The sequence below is a fragment of the Humulus lupulus genome, chromosome 7, assembly GCF_963169125.1.
Source record: "Humulus lupulus chromosome 7, drHumLupu1.1, whole genome shotgun sequence".
Classification (NCBI taxonomy): Eukaryota; Viridiplantae; Streptophyta; class Magnoliopsida; order Rosales; family Cannabaceae; genus Humulus; species Humulus lupulus.
The window spans coordinates 80,494,420-80,519,346 of record NC_084799.1 but is presented as its reverse complement, the minus strand read 5'-3'; the positions used below and the strand labels follow the sequence as shown (position 1 = coordinate 80,519,346).

Sequence of the window (24,927 nt, the reverse complement as noted above, 5' to 3'; positions counted from 1 at the left end):
GATACAGAACCAATCTCAAGCATATTCTCTTGATCTCATGTGTTGAGTACATCAAGTTGAATAAGAAATATACTATCCTTTATTCTCTAAGTACCCACATACTTCTTGAGGTGTAGAGAATGTTGTGGAAGATCTTGGTGTGAGTACCTAGGAGCAGCTTGGATAGGAAGATTGTTTATTTTACGAAAAGATAGAAATGACACTTGATAGACATCAAAATGTATGTTCTTTATTCTTTTCTTGTTTTTGATTAATATATGTATATTAATGGATCCGCATATTTAAAAGTAGTTTAAATATGTTACAAAATTTTTGTTGTACACTGGGTCAACCCATCACTATTCCACTGCGTATTAGGAAACTCGTTCCTAACAATTGGTACTAGAGCGGTCATTAATCTCTGTATACATTAATTACTGTGTGGGCATAATATGCATTTTTATGTTATCGTAATATGTGTGAATGGATGGATGTATGTTTGTTTAAAGTTTATTCTTAAGGGTCGTTAATTATATGGTGTTTTAGGTTTAGAAATTGTTCTTAAATTTCTAGATGAAAAATGTAAGCCATTTTGGGGCATAGGAGTTTTTTGTAATTTAATTTTCTGCATTAAATTATTTGAAAAAATTATGTAAGGCCCAAGCCCCGGGTTCTGTGCCTCGAAGCCTAGGCCCCTGCACTTGCCTCTTGTGCGCACCCCTACGCCTGCATTAGCGCGCCTTCCAGCCACACCTCCCCATGCCAAGCCACCTTGTGCTGCCGGCCCTAGGGTTTCTAAACCATAGAGCTTGCATCTTTGTTATCTATTTAAATTATGAGCCTAATTAATTTTAGCCCATAATTAAAATTGTTTTGTTTTGAATTAATTGTTTAAGCCTAAGTTTAAAAGTGGGCCTAATAACTTGTTGGACATTAAAATCAAAGTTAATTATTCTTAAAATTTGTTTAAGATAATTAAAATTTATTTTAATTCAAAATTAAATTGATAAATGGCTTAATGAATCAAGACTACTTGTGAAGGCCCAAAGCTGAAGATAGAGTTATCTTTAGGTTTTATTTAGTTTCTTACATTTTTGTGTATACTTTTGCAAGTGTTGTAATTTTTCTAGAAATACCCAAGACACGCAACCTGTATTTATTTATTTATTTAAATGTTTGAATGTGATTAAATTTTTTAATAATTTATCATGAATTTTTGACATGTCATACATATTACCCACCCAATATTTAAAATTAGCATGCGTCTCATATGAGTAGAAATATGCCTTATGATTGTCCTTTGTGATTATATGCTTTATGTGATGGACCATATAATAATAAATCTTGTTTTAACTAGTTCAAATTCGGAAATTGATTTTAAAAGTAGTTTAATTTCTAGTATTTAATAAAGTTGTTTTATTAAATAATAAATGATATTCATAGTAATTATAGCAAATTAAAATTGAATTAATTAGGGCATAGTTCTATAATTTTAATTTTGCTTAATTGGATTAGTAATTATTAGATTATCATTTGGTAAAAATATATTATTTTATTTTTACAAACTAATTAAAAAGCATAGGATGTTTTGAGAAAACACATATTTTAAAATAGTGAGTGGAAGAGGGAGTTATGACAATAAGTCTCATGGTCTCCATTATTAGTTAGCACTGAGGTAACATGGAGAGGGCATCGCGGCACCATTGCTTGTGTCCCCCTAAGGAAGGCTTCTGACTGTGTTATTCTCAAGGAAAACTTCTTTTTTAAGAATAGGATTTAATGATGTATTTCAAGTTTGACTGACCCCAAGGCACACTCTTGAGTTAAGTCATTGATCTAAAATAATGGGTTGCATTCACAAGGAACATTAGGCTTTCGAGTGGACTAGTGCATCCTTGACCAAACAAGCGGCTGTTTATAAGTTAAAAGAGAAATATTTATTTAAGTTTTCACTTATAAATTTGAGAACTTGTCTCAAAATTAATTTAGAATTAGTCTGATCTACCCTAAGGCTGGTCCATTAATGTTCAAAAAAATTGATCATGGAATTAGTAATTATTTTTTATGTGTCCTTTAATTGTTGCATTCATGCATCACGTTTACTATTTTGAAAATTACTGATATTTATTATATGCATAAATTCATTTTTGTTTATTTATTTATTTTCAGCAATCATGTCTAGCTCAAATCTTGTATCTTCTTTACTTGCTAATGAAAAGTTGACTGGTGAAAACTACATGAAATGGAAATCAAACATGAACATTGTATTAATATGTGAGAACCACAAATTTGTCTTGACTGAGGAGTGTCCTGAAGTCCCTCCCGCTACTGCTGCCAAAACTGCAAGGGAAAAGTTTGATAATTGGATCTTATCAAACAACAAAGCAAAGTGTTATATGCTTGCAAGTATGAGTGATGTGCTCAGAAAGAAGTTTGAAGACACTGAGACTGCTTATGAGATCTGGGATTCCCTTCAAGATATGTTTGGGCAGCAGTCAGATCAGTGCAGGCATGAGGCCACCAGATCCTACATGACCAAGAAAATGAAGAAAGGAGTTTCTATCAGAGAACATGTATTAGACATGATCAATATAATGCATGATGCCATTATCCATGGGGCAACCATTAATGAAAGGACTCAAGTGAGCATTATACTTGAATCGCTTTCTCCAGCATTTAAAGGTTTCACAACCAACTATGTCATGAACAAATTAAAATATAACATGACACAGCTGTTGAATGAGTTGCAAACTTATGAATCTCTTAACAAAGGTTTTGAGAAAGAAGGAGAGGAAAATGTTGCTGATTCTGGCCCATCCTCTTCAAAGGCTAAAACCAAAAAGAAGAAAAATGGATATGGAAAGGACAAAGAGAAAGAAAAAGACAAGAATTCAAAGAAGCCTAACAAGTCATCCAAAGGAAAAGAGAGCAAGAACACCAAGAGCTCCAAAAAGAAGATCCCTAAAGGGACTTGTTTTCACTGTGGAGTAGATGGTCACTAAAAGAGAAACTGTCCAAAGTATCTCGCTGACCTGAAAGAGAAAAAGAAAGGTAAATTTGATTTACTTGTGCTAGAATCTTGTTTAGTGGAAGACAATTCCTCATCCTGGATAGTAGATTCAGGAGCCACTATATTTTTCTCTCCAGATTCTTAGTTCAACGAGGAAGCTTGCTAATGGAGAGGTGACTATGAGGGTAGGCAGTGGTGTAGAGTCTCATAATGTTTACTTAGTTAGCTAGCTAGTAGTAGTTGTAGTATTTTAAATTTCGTGGATTTTGGTTCAAACCGGGACTTAGTTGAACACTCGTAGCAACACTTATAGATTTTATAAGTTTAACCTATATTTTAAGAATATTAATTATAACATAAGGTTTGATTAATATAGCTGATTATAAAGATGTTATTTATTATACTATAAGGTTTAGATAAAATTAATAAGAACATGACACTTGTCGTGTGCATGTTTATTTAAGGATTTAATTATAGTTTAAATAAAAGAAAATTCAAGAAAACTCTAGAATCTTCCAAGACCATTAGGAGCATGACATTTGTCACAATCTTGTTTATTTGTGGATTAAGTTGTTATTTAGATAATTAAATAGATTTTCCGTAGCTTTAGATAAGTTGTACTGTAACATCCGACCTATTTTTGACCTAGTTATGTTATGAATTTCGAAAAATAGTATTTCTAGAAAGTTGTAGATAATTGAATTAGTTTTCTAACGGTATAAAGATGGTCTAAATTAGAGTCTTACAACTCCAGTTATATTGATTTTACTATAGGTGAGTTTAGAGTTACGAGATTTAGGAAGTTAGAAATTATGATTCTATTTTATTTAAATTTAAATTTGGATTATAGTTAGAATGAAACTAACTATTTTTTTTAAATAGAAGAAAGATCTAGAAACTCTAGAACCTTCCAGAACCACTATTAGCATGACACTTGTCATAATCATGTTTATTTAAGGATTTAAGTATTTTTTTAATAGGATAATTTTACTCCTCAAACTCTATAAATAGGACCTAGTACCCAGCCCTTTCACTTACTCTTCAGCTGTGATCATACTCCAAGGTGCTAGTGAGAACATAAGAGTGATACACTTGGGTTGGGAAAGAAAAAACTTTATCACTCTTAAGCTTTATCAAACACTTGGGAAGTAAGGATTAGAGTATTTCGATATTGGAGTTAGGCCAATCCTTAAGATCAACAAAGGTACCCTTATTCTTAAGTTTAATTCTTTTGATTCCTTAGTTTCTTTAGTTTTCATTCAGGTTCTAACTTTTGTTATGGTTTTGTGGTTAGGTTTTTAAGTTCTTTGAACTTAAGGTGTCTTTTCGGTAAGTTTTCTCTTGGTGGTTTAGTTCTATTATTTTCATCTCTTTCCTTTAGAAATACTCACTATTCTATTGCTAGTTTTAGGAGAGCATTTGTTCTCATATCCCGACTTTGGTAAGGAAAATAGGCTAGATCTTGTATGTTTGTATGATATGTTATGCTTTTATGTTATGTTATGATTTACCCTACCTCAAATATTAGACAGGGGACGTAGATGGGTTATCATACACTACATGTGATCTAACCTACCTCAAATATTAGACCGGGGACGTAGATGGTTTATCACATGTCATAATGGCCATTATTAGTATAGTCTTATAGTATATGTTATAATATGTTTATAGTATATGTTATGATATGTTTTTAGTATATGTTATGATATGTTTATAGCATATGTTATGATATGATTTTATGTGTATGTTTATGTTGTTAGTAGTTTTTCCTTGCTGGGCATTAGGCTCGCTCATTTTCTTTTAGTATGATGCAGGAAAATAGATGCAGAGGCGGAAGGATTCTTGGAAGCTTGGTGTGTGTATGGAGGTGAATGGAGTGGATGGGCTGCGTGTTGATTCGAGGACAACGTTTTTTTAGTCTCTTTAAAATTATGTTTTTATGTATTTTTCCGCATTTAGCTTTGTAAACAATTTTACTTAAAGTTATGTTTTATTTTAAAACAATGAGATCATTTATGTATTACAAATATTATTTTTTTAAAGTTCTCAATAAAGTTATGAATTTTCTTATGTATGTTATTTTCAAAGTTATGGTTATGTCTAGTAGGTTTAATGACCTAAGTTTCATAGATAGGTGGGTCATTACAAGTGGTTAGATTGTTTCTGCAGCAGCAGTTGGAACAGCCCGTCTGGAATTTGAGAAGAATAAATTTCTTATTTTAGAGAACGTTTATTATAATCCTGGATTTTCTAGAAAATTAATTTCTGTCTCTATGTTGCATGAACAAGGTATTAAAATTTCTTTTAATAATAATTCGATTGTTATTTCGAGATATGGTTTTAAGATATGTTCTGCAAAATCTATTGATGGGCTTTATAAACTGCAAACTAAAGAGAAATCTGCTTATAATTCTGAATTATTTAAAACAGCTAATCCTAAATCTATTAAACGACAAAAGACTGATTCTGATAGTGAAGCATATCTGTGGCACTTGAGATTGGGTCATATTGGTCTAGATAGAATTAATAGGCTTGTAAAGGATCGTCCTTTAAGAGAACTATCTATTGGATCTCTCCCTGTTTGTGAATCCTGTCTAGAAGGCAAGATGACCAAGAGACCTTTCTCTACTAAAGGTTCAAGAGCTACAGAACCACTTCAGCTGGTACATATGGATGTTTGTGGTCCACTTAATGTACAAGCAAGAGGAGGTTATGAATACTTTGTCACTTTTGTTGATGATTATTCAAGATATGTACTTAATGCAAAGAAAATCTGAAACTTTTGGAAAGTTCAAAGGATTTTGAGGAGAGTACTTGGACTTTGAATTCGAGGACTATCTGCGTGAGCATGGTATTCATTTTCATCATTACCACTATCATTCTGGGGCTATGCGATTCAGTGTGCTCTATACATATTGAATGTTGTTCCATCTAAGTCTATCCAGAAGACACCCATGGAATTATGGAATGGTTGTAAACCTAGTTTACACTATATTTGCACTTGGGGGTGTCCTGCACATGTGCTAAAAGGAAAGACTTGGAAGTTGGAATCACGCTATGAAGTGTGCATGTTTGTGGGTTATTCCAAAGAGACTAGAGGTTGAATTTTCTATAGTCCAAAAGAAAATAAAACATTTGTATCGACAAATGCAACTTTTCTTGAACATGACTATATTAATAACCATAAACCTTGTAGTAAAGTTGTACTGGAGGAGATGGTCTCGAATGAAGTTGCAAAGTCACCGGCAACAACCAATGAAAAACGACAAGAGGAAACTGCTAGTTCTAGTCAGAATAGTAGAGAGCCTCGTCGATACGCTATGAACACGAAGTTCAAATGCTTGTGTCTAACACAAACAAAGACAATCCATTGACATTTAAAGATGCAATGAATGATTCTGACAAGGACAAATGGCAAGACGCCATGAACCAAGAAATGGAATTGATGTATTCCAATTCTGTCTGGGTTCTTGAAGATCCACCTGAGAATACCAAACCCATTGGTTGCAAGTGGATATTCAAGAAGAAAAGAGGAGCGGATGGGAAAGTAGAGACTTTCAAAGCAAGGCTTGTAGCCAAAGGCTACACACAGAAAGAAGGGGTTGATTATGAAGAAACTTTTTCTCCTGTAGCCATGCTAAAATCCATTTGTATACTCTTATCCATTGCTGCGTGCATGGATTATGAGATTTGGGAAATGGATGCCAAAAAAACTTTTCTGAATGGCTACCTTGACAAAACCATTTACATGTCTCAACCAGAAGGGTTCGAAGTAAAAGGTCAAGAGCAACAATTTTGCAAGCTTCTTAGGTCCATCTATGGACTCAAACAAGCTTCTAGATCTTGGAATCTTAGATTTGATGATACAATTAAAACGTTTGGTTTTGAACAAAACGTTGACAAACCATGTGTCTATAAACAAATCAAAGATGGTGTAGTAGTATTCCTCGTTCTTTACGTTGATGATATATTACTGATTGGCAATGACGTAACATCATTATCAAAGGTAAAGAACTGGTTAGCTGAACAATTCCAAATGAAAGATTTGGGAGAAGCCAAGTGAGTTCTGGGCATTCAAATTCTTAGAGATAGATAGAACAAAACTTTGGCAGTGTCTCAAGCAACTTATATTGATAAGGTGCTAGAACGCTTTAATACGTAAAACTCCAAAAAGGGTGATATGCCAACTCGTTTTAGATTAGTCCTTTACAAGGAGTAGTGTCCCAAAAAACCTCATGAAGAGGAAGACATGAGACAATATCCCTATGCCTCAGCAGTAGGCAGTCTAATGTGCGTCATGTTGTGTACAAGACCTGACATCTGTTATGCAGTAGGGATAGTCAATCGTTATCAATCTAATCCTGGATTGAGTCATTGGATTGCAGTTAAGAATATTCTCAAGTATCTTAGAAATACTAGATATTATATGCTTGTATATTCAGGTGGAGACTTGAACCCCACTGGTTACACTGATTCTGATTTTCAATAAGATAGAGATAGTCAGAAATCGACTTCTGGATCAGTGTTTACTCTTGGAGGAGGAGCAGTAGTCTGGCGAAGTATTAAACAAACTAGCATTGTAGACTCCACCATGGAAGCCGAGTGTATAGCAGCTTGTGAAGCAGCTAAGGAAGCTATGTGGCTCAAGAATTTCTATTCCGATCTGGAAGTAGTGCCAGATGTGGATAAGTCACTAGTCCTATACTGTGACAACAGTGGGGCAATAGCTAACTCAAAGGAACCAAGGAGTCACAAGAGGGGAAAACACATCGAGAGGAAGTATCACTTGATCAGAGAGATAGTTCATCGAGGAGATGTTGCAGTTATGAAGATAGCTTCAGAGCATAATCTTGCAGATCCTTTCACAAAGACTTTATCCATGAAATCTTTTAAGGAGTATGTAAGAAACATGGGAATGAGAGAGATGCCTCATTTTCTTTAGGGCAAGTGGGAGATTGTTGGGAATTGTGCCCTGAAAGAATATGTAGTAGACATTGTTTTAAGAAATAAATTGAATTTGTTATGCATATATTTTATGGACTATAATATTCTGTGATAATATTAAGTAAATATCAGAAAAATTCCTAAGTTCATATATGTGATCTCAACCACGTATTGGTACGGAAGGATTGTGTTTGAGATAAATGAACTTGAATAGTTCACAGTAAAATATACCATCCTTTAATCTCTAAGTGCCCACACACTTCTTGATGTGTAGAGAACGTTGTGGAAGATCTTGGTGTGAGTACCTGGGAGAAGCTTCGAGAGGAAGATCGTTTATTTTACAAAAAGATAGCAATGACACTTGATAGGCATCAAGAAGTATGTTCTTTATTCTTTTCTTGTTTATGATTAATGTATGTATATTAATGGATCTGCATATTTAAAAGTAGTTTAAATATGTTACAAATTTTTTGCTGTACACTTGGCCAACCCGTCACTATTCTGTTGCATATTAGGAAACTCGTTCCTAACATGTTATCTGCGGGGTTAATAGTTTAATTGGGAATATAGATCAATGTTATTATTAAAATTCTTGAATGAGTATTTAATGGTGGAGAATGACCTCTTAACTATTAACTTTATTTTTAATTATTATTTTTTTGCTATCTTTATTTCTATTTTAAAAAACCCTTGATTTATTAATATTTTTTTGTCATTTTAATAATAAATGGAATAGTCGTCCTCGTAGGTTCGACATGTATTTACCATTATACTAAGTAATTAGTAAACTGGAAATAAAATCTTTAGTAAATTTGATACGGCATACGACACCCGTCAAATTTTTGGCGGCGTTGCCATGGATCGAACTTGGGTCACCCCGTGACAGGCGAGAATACTTACCACTATACTACAATGACCACACTTAATATAATAAAAAAAGATAGAATACGACAGTTGTCCTCCCCCACACCTAATATAAACATTGTCCTGAAGGCACAAATTAAATAAAAATCAATGCAAAATAAAAAGATAAGGGTAAAAAAAACTCCCACAAATGCTTTGTTTAACGTCGTTAGCTCGACTAGGTCTTGCTCATGTGGTCATTATGTTGGGTCATATCTATTTGTTTGTTGTGAAACAATGAATTAATTGATGAATTGTTGATAATACATCGCTCTCTCTCAAACTAAATTCTATGAAAGTCCAGAAAACATAAACCACAACTAATAGACCAAGTTAGTAAAAATAAAAAAATTTAAAAAAATAACAAATTGAATAAAATAGTCCCCGGAAACGGCGCCAAAAATTTGATGGATGTCGTATGCCGTATCAAATTTTTGGTGCGATTGCCAGGGACTATTGTAAGTCTTTTATTATTCAATTTAATTAACTACATACTAACTAGTCGAAATTTTTGATTGCAGGTGTATATGTCTAGCAACGATACTCAAGAAAGACTACATGCCATAAAGAAATATCTTGAGGCATCGTCGTCCCGCTCTTCAAGGACTATCACCAACAATCCACTTTTTTATCCTTCAAAGAAAGTCAATCTAGTACAAATACCATTACCATCTGACGACGATTCTGACTCTGAAACATCAGTTAAGTCTCAGATGGCTCAGGAAAGGACATTGAAAGAGTTGGTAGTGCCGAATCTAGACCATCAACCTTTGTGTATTCAATATCCAACATTGGATGTTAACTTTGAACTCAAGTCAAGCCTCATACATTTACCATCTTTCCATGGGCTACCAGGAGAGGACCTGAATAAGCATCTGACAGAGTTTCACATAGTTTGCTCTAGTATGAAGCCAGCGTTAGTAATTGAAGAGCAGATAAAATTAAGAGCATTTCCATTTTCTTTGAATGATGGTGCAAAGGAATGGCTCCATTACCTTCATCCTGGAACTGTTAATACCTGGAATGAAATGAAGACAACGTTCTTGGAGTGTTACTTCCTAGCATCTAAGGTTGGTAGTATAAGGAAAGAAATCTTTGGAATTTGCCAACAGACCGAGGAATCATTATATGAGTATTGGGAGGGATTTAAGAGGCTATGTGCTAGATGCCCCCACCACCAAATAAATGAACAACTCTTGATCTAATACTTTTTTGAAGGATTATTTCCATTGGACAAGAGCATGATTGATGCAGCAAGTGGGGAAGCACTAGTGGACAAGACTCCTGCTGCAGCTAGGAGTTTAATTTCTAATATGGCAGCCAACTCCCAACAGTTTGGAGTTCGTCATGAAGTTTCAGTTAAGGGAGTAAATGAGACAAACTCTAAAGTAGAGCAGCAGCTTGCACAATTAACTAGTATGGTTCAACAAATGGCTTTATGTCAGCAAGTGAGACCTTGTGGCATATGCCAGTTGGTAGGGCATCCTATTGATGCATGTCCCACACTTCAAGAGGATATCAATGAGCATGTAAATGCAATGGGGGGGGGGGGGGGGGGGGTTCCGGGGCAACCTAGGCAAAGGTATGAGCCTTATGCTATAACTTATAATGAAGGGTGGAAGGAACATCCTAATCTTCAATATGGGAATCAACAACAAATTGTACCTACTAGACCACCAAGGTTTCCTTACCAACAAAGGCCTCAACAAGCCTATGAACCTCATCCTCAACAACCCCTATCTCACAAACTCAAGATCCATCGATGGCGGATATTCTAAAAACGTTAGTGGCCTCCAATATACAAACTCAAGTAATTCTTCAAAGCGCTCAAGCGTCCCTGGAAAATCTAGAGAACACTATGGGTCAAATAGCCACTTCATTAAGTCAAAGTGAGTCACAGAATCAAGGAAATTTACCTTCACAACCTGTTAATTAGGAATCCAAGGGAAAATGCTAATGCCATCACATAAGAGATGGAAAGACTTATGATCCACCTACTATTCCATCAAGTTCAAACGATGCGCCATTGCCTCCTACCCAATCCGCCCAACAAGACAAAGATGAAACCCCAACCACAACACCGAAACCTAAACTAACTATTCCCACTTATGTCACTACTCCTCCATTTCCTAGTCGTTTGAGAAAGACAAAGAAAGATGAAGGCTGAACAGAAAATACTAGAGAATTTTTGCAAGGTTGAGGTAAAAATTCTTTTACTTTATGCCATTAAAGAAGTACCTCAATAAGCAAAGTTTTTAAAGTAGTTATGCACCTATAAGAGGAAGCTAAAAGGGAATGAAAATGTGAGTGTGGGGGAAAATGTTTCGGCAGTACTTCAAAAGAAACTTCCACCAAAGTGTAAGGACCCTGGCACCTTCACTATTCCTTACACTATTGGAAATAAAAGGATTGAAAGATGTATGTTAGATTTGGGTGCTTCAATCAATGTAATGCCTTACTCTATTTACACCTCTTTGAATTTGGGACCACTTAAAGAAACTAGGGTAATCATTCAATTAACGAATCGTTCTAATGGCTATCCAAGGGGAGTAGTAGAGGATGTATTGGTTAAAGTAAATGAATTAGTGTTTCCGAGGGAATTCTATATTCTCGATATGGAAGATGACTCAGTTCCATGCTCTACACCAGTTTTATTGGGAAGGCCATTTTTAAAGACAGCTAGAACTAAGATAGTTGTCCATGAGGGAACTTTGACCATGGAGTTTGATGGTGAAGTGATTCGCTTTAATATTTTTGAGGCTATGAGGTATCCAAGTGATGTTCATTCAGTTTCTTCAATTGATATTCTGGACTCATTATCGCAAAGAATTCTTGATTTACATGGAGAGGATGGGTTCGATGTTGTTTTGAGGGAACCAATAGACTTGAAGAAAGAAGATGTCACTACTGAAGTAAAGGATATGGTGGCTGCACTTAAAAGTGGTGGAGAGGTTTCTAAAGAGGTATCGTTCTTAGAGTTGCCTATTTCTCATGAGCAGCTTCAACCATTTGTTAAATCACCACCCAAGCTTGAATTAAAACCACTACCAGAGCATCTGAAATATGTTCACTTGGGTGAGAAAGAGACATTACCGATCATTATCACCACACACCTTTCCCAAGTACTAGAGGATCGTTTGATAAGGGTACTTCGAGAATACAAAGCAACCATAGGGTGGACCATAGCAGATAACAAGGGAATAAGCCCAACTATGTGTATGCACCATATTCTCCTTGAAGAGGGGTCAAAGCCTTCTAGAGAAGCTCAACAAAGGTTAAATTCACCTATGATGGAAGTAGTTAAAAAAGAGATACTGAAGCTCTTAAATGTTGGTGGGGTTTACCCTATTTCAGATAGCAAGTGGGTGAATCCATTTCAAGTGGTTTCTAAGAAATCAGGCATCATTGTGGTAAAGAATGATGAGGATGAGTTAGTGCCCACGAGAGTCCAAATAGGTTGGTGAGTTTGAATTGATTATAGAAAGTTGAACACTGCAACTCGAAAAGACCATTTCCCTTTGCCATTCATTAATCAAATGCTTGAAAGATTAGCGGGACACACTTATTACTGCTTTCTTGATGGTTATTCAGGTTATAATCAGATTGTTATTGCTCCTGAAGACCAAGAAAAGACAACATTTACATTCCCATTTGGCACATTAGCTTTTCGCAGAATGCCATTTGGATTATGCAATGCTCCTGCCAATTTCCAGTGATGTATGGTTAGTATTTTCTCAGATGACATAGAGAACATCATAGAAGTTTTTATGGATGATTTTAGTGTGTATGGTGATTCTTTTGATAAGTGCCTCCACAACTTAACTCTAGTTCTTAAACGATGTATTAACACTAATCTTGTATTGAATTGGGAGAAGTGTCACTTTATGGTGCAACAAGGTATTATTTTGGGGCATGTTATTTCGAAAAAAGGGATTGGAGTGGATAAGGACAAAATTGATCTCATTCATTCTCTTCCACCACCATCAGGTGTGAAAGAAATAAGATCCTTTCTTGGTCATGCAGGATTCTATAGGCGGTTTATAAATGATTTCACAAAGATTTCTTCCCCCTTATGCAATCTTCTTTAAAAGGATATGGCATTTGAATTTAATGATAAATGTTTGTTTGCATTCAACAAATTGAAGGAATCCTTAACATCAACACCTATTATTAAGCAACCGAATTGGGAGTTATCATTTGAAATAATGTGTGACGCTAGTGGTTATGCAGTAGGAGCGGTCCTTGGGCAAAGAGTTGGTAAGGTTCCTCGTGTTATATACTATGCCTCTCAGACTCTTAATGATGCTCAGTTGAATTGCTTTAGAAAAGTTTCGGTCTTACTTGATTGGAACTAAAGTTATTGTTTAAACTGACCATGCAGCTCTTAAATATTTACTAGCTAAGAAAGAAGCAAAGCCCGACTTATTTGGTGGATTTTACTCCTTCAAGAATTTGATCTTGAAATAAAAGATAAGAGAGGGTCAAAAAACTTGGTGGGTGATCATTTAAGTAGACTTATTCGGGATGGAGATACCTGGCAATTGAATGAAAAATTTCCTGACAAAAAACTCCTAGCTCCTAAAGAAGTTATTCCATGGTTTGCTAATATTGTTAACTATTTGGCCACCAAAGAGTTACCAAGAGACCTTACACAAGCTCAAAAGAACAAGATTAAGCATGATGCTAAGTTCTACATTTGGGATGAGCCTCATTTATGGAAACATTGCGCTTATCAAGTCATTCGAAGGTGTGTTCCCGATTCTGAATTTCAATCTATCCTTGCTTTCTCGCATTCTCATGCTTGTGGAGGTCATTTTGGACCAAAAAGAACAACCCATAAAGTACTTGACCATGGTTTTTATTGGCCTACAATCTTTAAAGATTCATATGCATACTGGAAGGCGTGTGACCATTGTCAACGAGTTGGTAATATGACTGCTAGGGATCAAATGCCCCAAACTTCCATACTTATTATCGAGATTTTTGATGTATGGGAATTGATTTTATGGGAGCATTTCCATCGTCATTCGGTTTTGAGTATATTCTTTTAGTGGTGGATTATGTGTCTAAGTGGGTGGAAGCAAAAGAAACTAAAGTGGATAATTCTAAAACAATGGTTGAGTTCATTAGATCGAATATCTTTGTGAGATTTGGTACTCCAAGGGCAATAATTAGTGACCGAGGTACTCATTTATGCAATAAAAATATTGAAGCTTTATTTTGGCGCTATCAAGTGACTCATAAAGTAATCACTACCTACCATCCACAAGAAAATGGCCAAGTCGAGGTATCGAATAGAGAAGTCAAGTCTATTCTTGAAAAGACGGTGAATTCAAATAGGAAGGATTGAAGTGTAAGACTAGTTGATGCTTTATGGGCATATCGTACGACATACAAAACACTGCTTGGTATGTCGCCGTATCGGTTGGTGTATGGAAAGCCTTGCCATTTACCAGTTGAATTAGAGCATAAAGCTTGGTGGGCTGTGAAAAAGTGTAAGATGGAGATGGATAATGCAGGCCAACAAAGAATGATGCAATTACAAGAGCTGGAGGAAATCTGTAATGATGTTTATGAGAGTTCTAAGATTTACAAAGAAAAGACCAAGGCCTTTCATGATCAAAATAGAATTATTCGGAAAATGTTTGATGCAGGACAGAAAGTATTATTATATCATTCTTGTCTTAAACTCTTTCCAGGTAAGTTGAAATCCTGATGGGTTGGACCTTTCATAGTGGTACACCATTATCCTCATGGAGCGGTAGAAATTACAAGGCCATCAACAGGAAAAATACTCAAGGTTAATGGTCAACGATTGAAGCCTTATTATGAGTCTTTCGAGGAGGAACAAGCTACTGTATTTCACCTCTTCGATCCATAATATGTTGATGAGGTATGAAAATTTTTTATGTCGAGCTAGCGACGTTAAACTTAGCCAAAGTTTATGTACTTTATTTTAGTTTTAATATATTTTAGTTTAATTTATTTTTTCATGAATTTTTTTATTTTTGAACTTAGTTTTAATATTTTATTTATTTATTTTAGAACCGTGAAAATCATGAAAAAAAAATTGGGGCCAGAGGGCCTGTGGCCACGGCCAGCCCTATTCCGGGTCGCGACCTGGAGAACAGAGAGTAGTGGTTGTGGCCACCAATAACCCCAGGTCGCAGCCACTAAGCGATTTCAGTCAATTTTTTTTTTAAAAAAAAAACCCAAGCCTTTTTTTCCTCCTCCCGCAAAAACAAAGGCTCCCAAATTGAAAATACTCTCCCATTTTCACCAAATTTCATCATTTCAAACCCATTTTCACTCAAATTCTTCCCCAAAACCATCACAATTACAATCCTCAATCTTCATTTTCTACCATTTCTCACCTATTCTTACCAAAACTCCCATCATCTGTAACATATCCCATTTCAAAACCTAAAACCCAATAATTCCAAATTTGACAATTGATGATCTCCAAGTAGTTTCAAAGTCATTCATTGGAACAATCAAGCTTCCACGACTTTCTATTGTCAATTACAAGTAAGTAGTTTCTCTTCATTATTTGATTTGTGGGTTTTGAGTATTGAAGAATAAGAAATTGGGCATTTTGGATTTTATGATTTTTGGTGGATGAACTACTTATCTATTGTGATCATTGGTTTGGTATGAGTGTTTATGTTGTTGTATCAGTGATAATCTAAATTTTGAAGATATTGGATTACTAGAACAATATTTTTAACTCTTGGATTAGCTTATGCCTGCTAAGTGTTTGATAAAAGTTCTAAGAGAAGTGTGATTGAGTTTTAAGGGGAATTGGTTGAATATTTTTGAAGAGGAAGAATTTAATTGCTTAGATGATACTTGGTTGGTGTAGTTATAGGAGTTTGAATTGATATTTTTGGGGTCTCTTGAATTGTTCTCTTAGTGCTTGATTAGTTTTGTTAAAGGAAGCTTGTTACTGAGTTTTGAAGTGAAGAATGGCACCAAAGAGATTTAGAAAGGATACCAAAGATGCTTCCTCATCCAGGGTTCAATTTGATGCCAACACATTTATTTCCGATGAGGAATTTAAACGCTATCAAGATGCAGTAGTAAAGCAGAAAACAATGATTGAAGAGAATGGGTTTGATATGGAAGTTCGTCATGGGTAACCATCCACTGTGGAGTAGATTGAGAAAATAAATTGGAAGAAATTTTGTTCTCAACCTGATGTTGTAGTAATCCCTATAGTACGAGAGTTTTATGCCAATGAAATTTCTCAAGTCACGGTTATGGCTACAGTGAGAGGGGTCAATGTGAAGTTTTCAAGTGCGACAATAAATCAATTTTATGGGCTTCCTAGAATAGAAAATGATGAGTATAGACAAATAGTGGATAATCCCGACTTCTATGAGATCATCCAATTTCCGTGCAAACCGAACACTCAATGGATCTTAACTGAAACAGGTCATCCTATTAAGTTTAAGCGAGAGGCGATGGGAGTTATTGAAAAAGCATGGCATAAGTTTATCAATGCGAAGTTCTTTCCAACTAAACATGTCAGTGATGTGAATGTGGATAATGTCATACTTCTATATGCCATTTTGAAGGGTAAAGCAATTAATGTGGGGCGCATAATCAATTCATCCATTCAGAAGAATTTCAGACATGTCTCTAAGGGGTTCTATCATCCTCATCTCATTACCGCTATGTGTGGTCAAGCTGGTGTTAAATGGGTTCCTTCTGAGCCTTTGTTGCAGCCTATGCATATACTGAATAGATCATCCATCACTCGCTTCAAGGTCACTGACACTGTTGGGGCGAGCTCATCTTCTCAAACTCAGGCTAGGCCACTGCCATCAACCAAAAATATGGCATTGGTGGACCGTATGACACCTGTGGAGGAATCTCTGTACAATACCTCTCAAGAGCTGCATGCTCACTGTACTGAATTCCAAGCACACCAACAGCGCATGATTGAGTGGGTCAGCTATCAGGATGTTTGTTTCAGGATGAATTCCATGCACCTTGGTATGGAGATGGCGTTCTATCCATCTACACCACAGTGGTTTCAGCCATGTCCACCACCTATTCCCATGATGCAAGATGAGGAGAATGATGAGGAAGTTGAAGATGATCAGGTTGATATGCCTGATGAGTGAGCAACTACTTCGATTGAGGGAATTTTTCTTTTTCTTTAACTTTTCTTTTATTTTTCATTGAGGACAATGTACTGTTTAAGTGTGGGGGAATGGGAAAACTGAAACTGTACTGATTTTTTTTTAAATTTTTTTTTATGATGCATTGTTTTTATGTAGTTTTTTTTTTCATTTTTAGTTTGTTTTAGGTTGTCATGTAGCGTCCTGAAAATTTACTTAGCTAGATAGTAGCAATAGTAGTAGTAGTAGTAGCTGTAGAATTTTAGTTTTCGTGGATATTGGTCAAAGTCGGGGTTTAATTGGAAACTCGTAGAAATAGTTATGGATTTATAAGTTTAACCTATGGTTTAGAAATATTAATTTTATCATAAGGATTGATTTATGAATATAGTCCTAAGAATATTATTTATTTTAACCTAAGGTGTAGATAGAATAATTAAGAGCGTGACACTTGTCACATATATATTTATTAAGGAATTAAGTATTTTTGATGAATAGTTTAATTAAAAGAAAGATCTAGAAGCTCTAGAACCTTCCATTATCTGTTAGGATCACATTTTACTTAGTCAAAGTAGTTTTAATCAATTTCAAATTATCCTAAAATGTTCAAAAACGTGTTTGAAATATCGGTGTATGCTGATATATCGCAGTTATAAGGGCCGATATATCGCTTAAAATTGGTATAGAAAACACGTCGACTTCACACGAATGAAACCACGGACCCTCAGGATCATGGTAGGGGCAATATATCGCCTACCCTAGGCGATATATCGGCTCCAATGACCAATTTTTGAAATTTCGTAGAATTCTAAACTAGAAACAGCCCTCAACAACCTTGACTTGTTCCTGAATGTTTTTGACCGAGTTCTGGGCATCTGTTGAACATATAATTCAAATTTATTCATTTTTAATCATTTATTTATTCATCTTAAAGGAGTTAGTTTCACTCCTTGAACTCTATAAATAGGACCCTTCACTCAGCCATTCTATTCATCATTCAAGCACAGTTCAGAGCCTCCAAGCTGCTAAGTTCATTCTAGAGAGAAACACTAGGGTTTTGGGAGTTAAAGCTTTCAAATCTAAAGATATTATAAACACTTGGGAAGTAAGTTTTGTGTGATTTCGGTGTTCGAGGTATAGATTGAGGTTTTAAGCTATCCAAGGTATTCTTTATCTTTAGGTTTAGTTCACTATAGTTTCTATTATTCTTTCATTTTTCTTCAAATCCTAACTTGTGATAGTGACTTTTGGTTGTTCAATTTCTTTGAAACATAAATTTTTTGGTAAGTTTCTATCTCGATGGTTTAGATCTTCTCTTCATCTTATTTTCGTTAGGAAACTTATGCTTTCTTTATGTTTGTTTTTAGGAGTTTCAATCCCACTCTTGTCTCCAATATTCCGATTTTTGGTAAGGAAAATTAGGTTGTTTATTATTATGACATAGTTTATGATATATTTTATGTTTGTATGACCTAACATTTTAGGTACAATAAAGGGGTTAGTGTGGCTAGACCTAAGGTGTCCAATGATGTATGATGGACTATGTCCGGTAGACTTGGTTGCCAAAACTTTATGACGGACCTAAGTGATGTCCAGGGCTTAATTTCCACCCCTGTATAAACACTTATCTTTTTATTATATCTGACTTGTTATTATGACCTATAGTTATTATTTATGACTTATGACCTATGACCTATAGTTATGATTATGACTTATGACCTATGATCTATGACCTATGATTTATGACTTAGATTATGATGTAGAATTATGACTTAAGCTATGATATGACCTAGAGGTTTGTGTTTGTATGACTCTTGTGAATTTATGTTATGTATGATTATATGAGTAACTCTTGTTTGTATTTTCCTTACTGGGCTTAGAAGCTCACTCCTTATGATGTTGTTATTTCATGAAATTAAGGATAGAAAGGTCGGTGGCGAGTGGGACCTAAGAGCTTCATGATGTACTCGTGGGGACCATATAGTCAAGGAAGATCAAGTGGGCCTATTTATTTATTTTTATCAAAGAATTTTTTCTTTTAAATTTTTATTTAAATGTGCTCATTTTTATGTTAAAGACAATCATTTTATTTTTGTAAAACCATGGATCCATGTATTTATTTTCAAGTTTTTGTCCAATAAAAGAGTAATATTTATGAATTATGATCCAACGCTGTGTTCTCGGTAATCTATGAGAAATTATGGCATTACATGTCATAAGCATGGTTGTGTTGAAAGTTGTCAGTCAATGATAAAACTTTTGATTGAGATGAGACTACTCCTAGGAAATTGATGAATTATGCATGAATTGTGTGGTTGTTATTTAAGATTGATCTTAGATTTTTAAACATAATGTGTGTACAATTAGATTTAATTTTTCACTAGTATTTGGAGATATTTATGCATGCTATTACTTATATATAGTCTCAACCACTCTAGAAACCATTGATTAATTGTTTGAGAAGAAATCCTAAGTACGCATGATTAAGAAGATGATTAAGGCATGTTCTTTGGATCGTTTGAGCCTTTCAAGCTTACCTATGAAATTGAATATCCTAGTTTCCTATTTTTGAGTCATAATGACTAATCTTTTTCTTTTCTAAATTTATATGATTGTTTGATTTGGTGGGTTGGGTTATGGATTGTAAGAAGGGAAAGTTATATTGGTTTGTTGGATTATAATGTGAAAGTATATGTTCTACTATTTCTCCCGATGAGTTGAATTGAAAAGAAAAAAATAGAGAAAAAAAATCTGCATAAATATTGAAAAAAAAAAGTTTTGCAAAAGTATAAGTGTGGGTGAAATAGTAAGATCAATGTGAAAAGAAGGAAAGGGAGAGATTATGTATTCTTGAAGTTTATGGAAAGTTTGTGAGAAGATCTCGAGAATAGAATATATATATAGGCTATGGTGTGATTTAAGCTTAAATATTCCTTTTCCATCTACCTTCAACCTTAGCCTTACATTACAAGCTTTTAAAGACCTTTTAATTCTTGATTATGCGTGTTTACATTAGTGGATAACAATTGGTTAATGTCTATGGAGTGGATGTTTTTCATGAAAATATTATTATATATGAGACTTTAAAACATAATATGGCATGTATAAATTGATTCGAATGTTTGTGTTTTGGTAGGTTTACTTGTGCATAATCATAAATAGATCGAGTTTAAGTGGTGACTAGGCATTGAGTTGAAATTATGAGGAATGTGGAATTCACATTTTTCTTATGAAGTATTTGTGTAATTGTTGAATAATATCCTAAGAAATATTTGAAATAGTGTTCATTCTTGAAGGCTTAGTATAGCGAGGTCCGATGTGCCTACGCTAGGATGATAAGCTCAAGTGTCGAGATGCATAGACACATGCATCCAAGTATAAGTCTTCAAGGGTTGTCATGTGAGGAACTCGCCATGTAAGGCTGCCCTATGTCTCGCTATGCGAGGTTGCCTTGTGCTACGCCGTGCGAGGCTCCCACGCGCACCCAAGCACCCGAACATGGGTACCCTGAGGCACCACCCTCGCTATGCGGGGTTCAAGGCTAGCCTCCCGCATGTCGCGTCTACGCAAAGCATCGCGCCTAGCCTCTACGTGATCACCATAGGCCAGCCTCGCTACTTCTCACGGGTCCCGCGCCCATAGGCACATGCATCTGCACCATAGGTCAGCCTCGCTATGCGAGGGTGCAGCCTCGCTACTTCTCACGGGTCTCGCGCCCATAGGCTCATGCATCCGCACCCTAGGCCAGCCTCGCTATGCGAGGGTGCAACCTCGCTACATCTCACGTGTACACCGTGTCTCGCCAAAAACACCCCCGTGCCTTGGTTTCTCATGACATGTAAAGTTTGGAGCCTCCTCGATATGAAACACCAAACGGGTATGTCAAATAATCATTAGGCACCAAACATGAATTGATGAGGACGACTGGGTACAAGGTACATACACTAATATGGGATATACGATCATGAAGAGGACAGAGGCGTGGCCCTATCATCCGCGTCTGACAAGTAGTGGCAGTACGAACTTGTACGGAGAGTGGAGGCACTACCTGAGCACCCCCGACCATATTCCAAAGTCGACAGTACGATGTCCTGCACCAATACTTTGGCATTGTCAGGGTAGACACCACTATGTCCTGAGCCACTACCCTGACCCTATACATGCATACATCCTTGTCCCTTGGGACCTACTTGTATCAGGGGCTAATAGAGTCCACCTATAAATAGGTTTCGACCCCTCAGGTTAAGAGGTTGGAAAACTGATTGTATGAGGAGACATTTAAGAAATATATGATCTTTGCTCCATTGTAGTTTTGTATTTTCTGCTGATTCAAGTTCTTTCCATCTTATTCTTAGCTATCTTTCATAGTATAATTTGAGTTTTCTAACCTTAAATTATTGATGAGTTCTTGTCGTCAATAGTTTGGCGTCGTCTGTGGGAAGGATAAGTGCCAAGCCACTGTTCTTCCTTGATGCCGGTAGGAAAATAATGCCAAGATGTTCTAAACGACTGAGAGAGCCACGGGAGGTGGAGGTATACCTTGATGGAGACCAGCTGAAGGCCTCCATGAAGAATCCCCCTCCACCAAGAGATATGGAGGCCCCAAAGGAGCCCGAGGTCCACGAAGATGAGAGGGAGGCCTTGTCCCCGGCCATCCCGCCTGATGAGAATCGTCCAATGTCAGCAACTGCCCTTGCAAGGGGTGCCGGCAAGTTCCCACCCCCGAGGCCGCCACAGGTGCCAAACTCTGGCCGACAAGATCCGAGCCCATCGACGCGCAGGCCAGACAAGCATCCCCGGGTCCATTCTGTGAGCTCAAGTTCTAAATCTCGATTTTACGAAGAGGAGATACGTGAATTGCACCGCAAGAACCAAAGGCTAGAAACCACCTTGGAGAACATGCAAGAGGTGTTAAATGGCCTATTATAAGGAAAATCGAGCATACATCTAACTAGGCGAAAAGAGAAGGGACAGGAGGGGGTAGAAACAACAGTGCAAGTGGACGATGGGAGAACGCGGCTCTCCACCAGTAATACCCCCCGGACCAAGCAACAAGAACGTCCCGGACCATCGAAGCAACCCCAGAGGCCAGAGCAGCAGAACAACGCTGGCCCTCGTAACAAAGTCGAAGTCACCTCAAGGAAAACACCCTCAGATCTACGAGAGGAACTCAACAAGAAAAGGGCGGATAAGAGGACTACACCTCCTATGGCACCCCGAGAAGGCAAAGGAAAGGGAGATGCTAACCCCTCCACGTTGAGAGACTCCTTGAGCAAGAGGAGACAAGACCTAGACACAGAAATGAGGAGCCTACGGAGCAAAATTGTCACCGCATCTGGAGGATAAGCCATGGAGGACGAGTTCAACCATGAATCCCCCTTCATTAAGGAGATCCAAGCCATCCGGCTCCCAACCAACTTCAAGGAGCCTCATATGACCCCATATGAAGGAAACACAGATCCTAAGTACCATATGGATGCATTTAACGACCTGATGAAGTTAAGGTGGATTAGCAGCAGGGCCAGGTGCCATTGCTTTGCTGTCACACTGAAATGACCTGCATACAAATGGTTCAAAAGACTCCGACCAGGGTTCATCAGGTCTTGGCAACAATTTTCTGACAAATTCCTCCAGCAGCATCACGTCGTGCGTGATTACATAATGTTGGGCACCAGCCTCGCTAACGTGAAGCAGGGAGAAAATGAGAGTTTAAAGAGCTACATTCACAGGTTCAATATGGAGGCAGCCAAAGTAGGAAGCTTGACCCATAGGGAGTTAAAAATGGACATCACGGTCGGAGTACGTCCCAGAAGCAAGTTATGAGATAATATGCTCAAACGGGAAGTCATCGACCTAGATGACTTCTACGAAAGGGCACAAAAGTACATTTGTGTTGAGGATGGCCATGCGAACTTAAAGGCAGGAAAAAATGAATCCCATGTCAAGCCCCCAACCCATGAAGGATTGAATGGGGCGAAGAAGAAGAGGGCGTACGAAGGGCCGAGAGATTATCAACAGAGAAGGCCCAAACGTGAAAGCGATCATAGGCAAATGACTTACACTTTCTATACAAACCTGACTGACACCAGAGAACATATCTACCTCACAAATGAAGGTCGGGTTCCCTTCAAGAGGACCCCACCGATGAGAAAAGACCGGTCCAAGAGGGACCCTAGAAAATACTATCAATACCATAAGGACATCGGCCATACCCCGGCAAAATGTACCCATTTGAAGGAAGAAATTGAAGAGATCATCCGCAGGGGGCACCTAGGCAGATATGTCAGAAGGGAAAAGCAGAAATCGAAGGACGAGCCGGTAATACCTCAGGCCCAAGGAAGAGCCCCTGAGATACAAGGAGAAGTGAGAATGATCTTCGGAGGTCCGAGGTTTGGGGGAGAGTCCAGGAAGGGTCGAGACAGGTAGGCTAGAGAAGCCAGACGGGGTCCACCACCGTGTGTCATGAGTTTGGAACAACGACCCCCAAAAAGCTTTAAGGGAGAAAAGGACTCAATCACTTTCACAGGGGAGGATGCACGAGGGGTACACTTTCCCCATAATGATCATTTGGTGTTGACCGTTCAGTTGGCCAACATGCGGGTGCATCGGGTCCTCGTAGACAACGGGACTTCTGTGGATTTCTTGTATCGCCCCACCTTGGAGAAAATGGGTTTGGGCGTCAGACACTTGAAACCCTGCCAATCCTCCTTATACGGATTCATGGGGGACTCGATACAACCCTTGGGGGTGATCAAATTGGCACTCACCATGGGGGAGCAACCCAGATAGACCACAGTCATGGCAAACTTCGTCGTGGTAGATTGTGCTTCAGCTTTCAATGTAGTATTGGGGAGACCATCCCTAAGAGAATCGAAAGCTATAACTTCAATATATCACCTAGCCATCAAGTTCCCAACTCCTGGTGGAGTGGCGAGAATGAAAGGAGAACAGAGAGAAGCAAGGGAGTGTTATAACACCTCCCTTCGCACGTTTGTAAAACCGCGAGAACCAATGGCGATAGTGGTGCATGGGGGCGCAAGCCCACAAGAACTAGACCCCAGGATCATGGAGGAACCAGGGGCAGAACCCATGGAGGAGGTAAAGGAAATCGTGGTGATGGAAGAGTCGTTGCGAAAGTTGAAGGTGGGAAAAAATCTTCAGGACGACACGAAGGAGAAGTTGGTGAGGTTTTTGAAGGACAATCTGGATGTATTCGCCTGAAGTCACGAGGACATGGTGGGGATAGATCCTATGATCATGTGCTACCATTTGAATGTCAACCCCGAGGCAAGGGCCGTCAGGCAGAAAAGATGAGCGCTTGACCCGGAGAGGTACATAGCCTTAAAGGAGGAGGTTGACAAATTGAATGCGAATGGGTTCATCCGCGAATCATTCTATCCTGTATGGGTATCCAACCCCGTACCAGTCCCAAAACCAAATGGAAAATGGAGGACTTGTGTGGACTTCTCCAACCTCAATAAGGCATGTCCTAAGGACAATTTTCCACTCCCAAGAATAGATCAGCTGGTGGATGTGATGACAAGACATGAATTACTTAGCTTCATGGATGCTTACTCTGGGTATAACCAGATACCTATGAACCCAGCTGACGAAGAGCTTACGTCGTTCATAATGGATAAAGGACTCTACTGCTATAGGGTGATTCCTTTCAGATTGAAGAATGCAGGCGCCACCTATCAAAGATTGGTGAAAAAAATGTTCGCCAACCAGATAGGAAGGAATATGGAAGTATACATTGACGATATGTTGGTGAAGACCAAGGATGCCGCAGAACTCAACAGGGACCTAGGTGAGATGTTCGACACACTCAGGAGGTACCGAATGAAGCTGAATCCACTCAAGTGCACTTTCGGTGTCTCCTCGGGAAAGTTCTTGGGTTTCATGGTCAACTCCAGAGGCATCGAAGCTAATCCTGACAAGATAAGAGCCTTAATATAAATGAGC

At 37.5% G+C, this 24,927-nt stretch overlaps 1 protein-coding gene and 1 non-coding gene across 2 annotated transcripts; one reads left to right on the top strand and one right to left on the bottom strand.

Moving 5' to 3' along the window:
- Nucleotides 1-9,912: 9,912 nt before the first annotated feature.
- On the bottom strand, nt 9,913-10,019 carry LOC133792891 (small nucleolar RNA R71). Its single transcript, XR_009874361.1, has one exon. It is a non-coding gene; the product is annotated as a small nucleolar RNA R71 (small nucleolar RNA).
- Nucleotides 10,020-12,555: 2,536 nt separating this feature from the next.
- On the top strand, nt 12,556-14,186 carry LOC133791896 (uncharacterized). Its single transcript, XM_062229803.1, has 3 exons — nt 12,556-12,823; nt 13,307-13,762; nt 13,888-14,186. Exons 1-3 carry the CDS (start codon nt 12,556-12,558, stop codon nt 14,184-14,186), a joined length of 1,023 nt encoding a protein of 340 aa, XP_062085787.1.
- The last annotated feature ends 10,741 nt before the right edge of the window (nt 14,187-24,927 follow it).

Bases quoted from the DNA above. Each gene is read 5' to 3' on its own strand.
- LOC133791896 (XM_062229803.1), top strand. From the start codon at position 12,556: ATGGTTAGTATTTTCTCAGATGACATAGAGAACATCATAGAAGTTTTT. The intron at 12,824-13,306 runs GTGTGAAAGAAA...TTGAAATAAAAG, and splicing joins TTCTCTTCCACCACCATCAG to ATAAGAGAGGGTCAAAAAAC. The intron at 13,763-13,887 runs GTAATATGACTG...ATATTCTTTTAG, and splicing joins TGACCATTGTCAACGAGTTG to TGGTGGATTATGTGTCTAAG.